General features: G+C 35.6%; 1 protein-coding gene and 1 long non-coding RNA gene across 2 annotated transcripts; both read left to right on the top strand.

Annotated features, from left to right (window-relative positions):
- The first annotated feature begins 3475 nt into the window (after window positions 1–3475).
- Window positions 3476–4858, top strand: LOC133175037 (uncharacterized). Its single transcript, XR_009719214.1, has 3 exons — window positions 3476–3519; window positions 4377–4454; window positions 4790–4858. It is a non-coding gene; the product is annotated as an uncharacterized LOC133175037 (long non-coding RNA).
- Window positions 4859–4920: 62 nt separating this feature from the next.
- Window positions 4921–6256, top strand: LOC133174934 (G-box-binding factor-like). The gene is made up of 5 exons (XM_061310026.1): window positions 4921–4925; window positions 5199–5276; window positions 5608–5685; window positions 5966–6008; window positions 6143–6256. The coding sequence occupies exons 1-5, from the start codon at window positions 4921–4923 to the stop codon at window positions 6254–6256; spliced, it is 318 nt and encodes a 105-aa protein (XP_061166010.1).
- The last annotated feature ends 367 nt before the right edge of the window (window positions 6257–6623 follow it).

The raw sequence follows: 6623 nt of genomic DNA, 5'->3' as shown, positions 1-6623 counted from the left end.
GAACATTTACTGGAACCCGCTATGTATCTTTCTTTGTAAGGATTTTTATGAAGTTTCGGAATCCAATATACATATGGTAATTTAAATTCATTTTGGTTCTTTGGAATATTAAAAATATTCAAAACTGACATATGATTTTGAAGAATTTCTTCCTTAGAAAGGGAACTATGAGTATATGTTGGAATACCACTTGTAGAATTAAATCCAAGTTCCTCTAAAATACATTTAATATAATGAGCCTTAAAAAACAAAGACAATATTGTTACCTGCTTTGTCAGCAGGGACCAGTACGTACTGATCATGTAATCTATCTAATTCTTTTTTCACTTCTGGATTATTGAATACAGAAGGATAGATGGTTTTCATATGGCCTCTCAATCTTTTAATGCGCGATTTTAACATACATCTGATACATTTAATCCATTCTGACAAAGTGTCAAGGTCTTCTTTTTCATGTCTGGCCCATCGCCTGGCGTAGTCCTCTACAGAATCCATAATATTTATGAAATTCCGACGCGAGTTGAAGGATCTGAGTTCCCTAAATTTAGGACCTTTTAAAATTAGTGATCTAAGGTCCTCATTATTAACTATATTTACGTCACCAGTAATAACGTGTCCAGCAGGACTATAGTTATAGGGCGAAGAAGAACATGAACACGATGGAGGATTATGTTTCAGATATTCGATATCCAGGCCCTGTAAAGTTTTCTTATAATTTAAAAGTTTGGAAGCAATAGTCGATGTATATTTGTTATATTTCATTTGTTGCTCTATTCACAAATACAAATTAGACTTTCCATATAAGGTCAGTGATATGTAAATACCCGGGTACACTGAAGGAAACAGATGGTGTTTTATACCTTTTCTTTCAAACGTTTACCCTGAGCGCAGGCTTACCAAAAAATTCTCCCATGAATATGATGAAATTGCAATTATACACATACTGAACTTTTAAGAAATCTGGACAACAATGCGGTCACAATGTATTACGGATTTATAAATGGGACAAAGTTTGAACATCAATGGGGATTCGTGAATTGTTATGACCTCTCTTACAAAATACGACTTTGTTCTTCATTTTAGCTGACTTTTATTTCGAGATATGTTATATTTGCTTATAAGGTCATTATATCGACCAAAGAATTTACGAAATGCTGTCTTTAAACGAGGTTGTTGAAATCCATGTAACATCAACATATCTGTCAGTGGCCTGCTTCGGTTTAAAAATTGATCGAACTCAGAGCATGCTCCTGAGTATCGAATTAGAGTGGAGATGTTAACCCAATATACAGGTGATAGTGGAATATTTCTACATAAATAAGGAAGTTTAACGATGGTTAACCTGGTCAATTGTTATTTCGTACCAAAACTTTTCCTGCAAATGAAGCACGATGGCAATACAGCAAAAAAGTGGATTCTTGTAAAATAAAAAATCTGGGCCTAATTAATGTTTTATTCAAGTAAGTGTCCATCAGTTGTCTTTCTTTCCTTTCTCTAAAGCGTAATGTTAAGCGAGGAGACCGGTCAAGACCTCCACCACCATCAACCACAGATGCATCCAGAAGGGTAAATATACATATGATGCTCCAACATATTAGCGCCAATAGTTGTGTATAGTAAATTTGAGTGCTATATCGGAAGAAATACAATTATACACTTGATAGCAGAAAAAAAACTAAAATATACCTGTGTTTCTAGACCTAACTCCCCTTGTAAAAGAGAAACGAAGGCAAAAATTAATCAAAATGAATGTTTGTGGAAAATCTCTCTGAGTCTTATTAAAGGATTTATTCCATTCGGTATTCGTGAATTGTCCTTCTTTCCTTTCTTTACAGCGTGACGTCAAGCGAGGAGACCGGTCAAGACCTCCACCACCATCAACCACAGACGCATCCAGAAGGGTATATATACATATAATGCTCCAACATATTAGCGCCAATATTTGTGTATAGTTAATTTAAGTGCTATATCGGAAAAAATACAATTATACACTTGATAGCAGACAAAACTAAAATATACCCGTGTTACTACCCCTAACTCTCCTTGTAAAACAGAAACGAAGGCAAAATCTATCAAAAATGAATTCTTGAAAAAGTCTTATTAAAGGATTTATTATGTTCCCCAAACGAAGTTTGGGAATATATTGTTTTTACTCTGTTTCTTACTATTATTATTATTATTCTTTTTCCCTACTTTCTTCTCCGCGGTACTTTTTTGTCCGGGAGTGTTCTCATAGAACCACTCATCCGATTGACATGAAAACTTTTTAGGATTAATAGGCATGTTGTGTAGGTGTTCGGAACGAAGGTCGTTTTGCGCCCACATGCATGCACGTGCGCGCGCGTGCAATGAGTGAAATGACTGATATACTTGATGAAGCCGTAACTTTTATATTTCTTGATGAATTGCTTTCAAACTCAAAATATAAAGATACATTAGTAGTCTAGACAAGATGACATGGTCAAATTAGCTTGAACTCATGCGCATGCACGTGCGCTCTTCTCTGATCGGCTGATACAAAAATCTCAATAATTTCCTTGTTTTTTGACAAAATACTTTGAAATTTTGAATATAAGTATATATTTTAGGGTGCTACAACATGTAATATAGAAAATTTCTTGAAAACACGCGCATGCAGGTATGTTGCAATCTGATTGGCTGAAAATTCAAATGTCTATAACTCCCTTGGTTTTCAACACTACAGGATGAAATTTACGACATGGATAGGCACACAGAGCTCCTACATAATGATACTATCAAAATTGAATGCAAGGTCATGCATGCGCATATGCTGAATTCTGACTGGTTAATACTTAAAGGGTTACATCTCTCTTATTTTTCAATAAAATTCTTTGATATTTAACACAAATGTGTATATTGTGAGACACTATAAGAAAATTAATGTAAAAAATGTAGAAAACATGTGCAAGCACATGCGCTGAAATTTGATTGGCTAATACCCATATGGCTATATCGAAGTAGTTTTCTAATAAAATGCCCTCAAAAATAAAGTGTCCATCTATATTACAAAAGTATGTGTAATTTAATGAAGCTTGTAGGGAATGGGGCATCATAACGGATTGGGGAGCCGTTTGGGGGAACACCTGTAACGGTTCCCACTACAATTAGCACTAGTTCAATTTGGTATTCATGAATTGTCCTTCTTTCCTTTCTTTACAGCGTGACGTCAAGCGAGGGGACCGGTCAAGACCGCCACCACCACCAACCACAGATGCTTCAAGAAAGGTAGGTACAAATATATACGGGGGGGGGGGGGGGTTAAGTGCCGTTTTTATTTTAAGCATTATTACATAAACTCTTCTGCGAGACAGACGCTAAATTTGTTAAACAAGAAAATGTATCTGATAAAATTTCCTTTCGGGCGAAGTCAGATGCTTTATTTTGTAGCTTTCATACATTATTCTTGTTTTTTTTTTCAAGCGAGGAGACTCGTCACCAAGACGGCCACCACCAGGATCAAGAAGACCACCACCATCAACCACATCAGAGCCAGAAAAAGTAAATATTTAATCACTCATTTTCCTACTTAGATAAGGATCATAGAAAAGGTTATGTAGTAATGAGTTCACTGCATTAAAAACGACGTCAAGCGAGGGGACCGGTCAAACCGCCACCACCAACAACAACAGATGCATCAAAGATGATAGTATACACTTATCCACTGGCTGTGAGTGGGATAGCTCTTTTATCAAACCTGCGACAGGAACTATTCCCCGAGGGCTTGCCCGAGGGGAATAGTTCCTGTCAAGGGTTTGATGAAAGAGCTATCCCACTCACAGCCAGTGGATAAGTGTTTTATTATACTGATGTATATCATAATTTCTGAGGGTTTGTATTACCTCATACTACAGCTTTATAGGCAAAACATGAAAAGAATAATTATTTTAGAAAGATTTGAACAAGTATTTGGAATAAGATAACACTGCAAGAATGAGCTGAAATCACGATGACGTCACAATGCTACTGAAGTCAGGATGACATCATCAGTGTATAGATTGATTATAAGAAATCAAAATTGGCGGCAAAAATTGCATGAAAATTTTCCAAGGGGTGGATAGCACAAACTATACCCCGGGGTATAGCTTTGCTATGCGTGGAAATTTTCAGACTATAAAAGATAGTATTTTACCTTCTTAACTTTATATAGGAAACATTTTAACTAAAGTATAATAAATACAAATATATACGTTTTTTTAAGTGCCGTTTTTATTTTTAGCATTATTACATAAACTCTTCTGCGAGACAGACGATAAATTTGTTAAACAAGAAAATGTATCTGATAAAATTTCCTTTCGGGCGAAGTCAGATGCTTTATTTTGTAGCTTTCATACATTATTCTTGTTTTCTTTTTCAAGCGAGGAGACTCGTCATCAAGACGGCCACCACCAGGATCAAGAAGACCACCACCATCAACCACATCAGAGCCAGAAAAAGTAAATATTTAATCACTCATTTCCCTACTTAGATAAGGCTTATAGAAAAGGTTATGTAGTAATGAGTTCACTGCATTAAAAACGACGTCAAGCGAGGGGACCGGTCAAACCGCCGCCACCACCAACAACAGATGCATCAAAGATGATAGATACAAATATATACGTTTTTTTTAAGTGCTGTTTTTAGTTTTAGCATTTTTACATTAACTCTTCTGCGAGACAGACGATAAATTTGTTAAACAAGAAAAAGTATCTGATAAAATTTCCTTTCGGGCGAAGTCAGATGCTTTATTTTGCAGCTTTCATACATTATTCTTGTTTTTTTTTTTTTCAAGCGAGGAGACTCGTCATCAAGACGGCTACCACCAGGATCAAGAAGACCACCACCATCAACCACATCAGAGCCAGAAAAAGTAAATATTTAATCACTCATTTCCATACTTAGATAAGGCTTATAGAAAAGGTTATGTAGTAATGAGTTCACTGCATTAAAAACGACGTCAAGCGAGGGGACCGGTCAAACCGCCGCCACCACCAACGACAGATGCATCAAGGATGATAGATACAAATATATACGTTTTTTTATGTGCCGTTTTTAGTTTTAGCATTTTTACATAAACTCTTCCTCGAGACAAACGATAAATTTGTTAAACAAGAAAATGTATCTGATAAAATTTCCTTTCGGGCGAAGTCAGATGCTTTATTTTGTAGCTTTCATACATTATTCTTGTTTTTTTTTTCAAGCGAGGAGACTCGTCATCAAGACGGCCACCACCAGGATCAAGAAGACCACCACCATCAACCACATCAGAACCAGAAAAAGTAAATATTTAATCACTCATTTTCCTACTTAGATAAGGCTTATAGAAAAGGTTATGTAGTAATGAGTTCACTGCATTAAAAACGACGTCAAGCGAGGGGACCGTTCAAACCGCCGCCACCACCAACAACAGATGCATCAAAGATGATAGATACAAATATATACGTTTTTTTTATGTGCCGTTTTTAGTTTTAGCATTTTTACATAAACTCTTCTGCGAGACAAACGATAAATTTGTTAAACAAGAAAATGTATCTGATAAAATTTCCTTTCGGGCGAAGTCAGATGCTTTATTTTGTAGCTTTCATACATTATTCTTGTTTTTTTTTCAAGCGAGGAGACTCGTCATCAAGACGGCCACCACCAGGATCAAGAAGACCACCACCATCAACCACATCAGAACCAGAAAAAGTAAATATTTAATCACTCATTTTCCTACTTAGATAAGGCTCATAGAAAAGGTTATATAGTAATGAGTTCACTGCATTAAAAAATAAAATATCATTACAATGTAAATCATATACGGTACCAATTTTGATGCACCAGATGCGCATTTCGACAAATTATGTCTCTTCAGTTCTTCAGTGATGCTTGCAATATTACAACAAATACTTTTTTGTACTTTTTAAATTTTTATTTGTAATTATTTTAATTATGATTATTGAATTAGTGATAATTTATCTTTTACCAGCGCAATAACAAACAGAAAGACCCAGTTAATCAGGAAGACTTGGGTGAGTTATATTTTCTAACGCATTGATCGTAGCATAAGTACAATTATTCATAAATTGCAACACAATTCATCGTTCGTATTTTCGTTCAGCATATTTAATCAACTTTTTAATAGCTGTTATGCCTTTTATTTCAGACCTCAATATCATCAAACGGATTTTGGAAGAGTATGTGGATGAAAGAGACAACTAGAAATGAATTTCACTTGAGTTTCGCCAGAAATGCTGAGATCATGTTTATTTCTCTTTGATATGTAGTTCTCTGTTTCTTCTGTTGTGGATAAATTGTACCATATTCATAGCTATTATTTGTTCTGTGCAATATTTCTGTAGAATAAACTCTTGAATTGTAAAATATTGTTTTTGCTATGAAGAGTAATGTTTTCAGGAGAATGAAATATGGCGATAACGAACAGTATTCGAGCTCAAAGTCCATTATAACTCTACAAATCGGGAGCAGAGCAAATACAGACCTCCAAAAGTATGACAGGTCTGATCAGGAGGAGTAAGCATCCCCTGTCGACCGGTCACACCCGCCGTGTGCTCCTTGTCATTCACGATTGACCATTCTCCTTGACAATTCATTGATGATGGAATATGTACAGCTATAAATGGAAG

The sequence above is a fragment of the Saccostrea echinata genome, unplaced genomic scaffold (assembly GCF_033153115.1).
Source record: "Saccostrea echinata isolate AGI-Se365-2 ecotype Australia unplaced genomic scaffold, CSIRO_AGI_Sech_v1 ptg000060l, whole genome shotgun sequence".
NCBI lineage: Eukaryota > Metazoa > Mollusca > Bivalvia > Ostreida > Ostreidae > Saccostrea > Saccostrea echinata.
The sequence above is the reverse complement of the archived record's forward strand: the minus strand, read 5'-3'. Positions and strand labels throughout refer to the sequence as shown.

Bases quoted from the DNA above. Each gene is read 5' to 3' on its own strand.
- LOC133174934 (XM_061310026.1), top strand. The intron at 5,277-5,607 runs GTAAATATTTAA...TTTTTTTTCAAG, and splicing joins CCACATCAGAACCAGAAAAA to CGAGGAGACTCGTCATCAAG. The intron at 5,686-5,965 runs GTAAATATTTAA...ATCTTTTACCAG, and splicing joins CCACATCAGAACCAGAAAAA to CGCAATAACAAACAGAAAGA.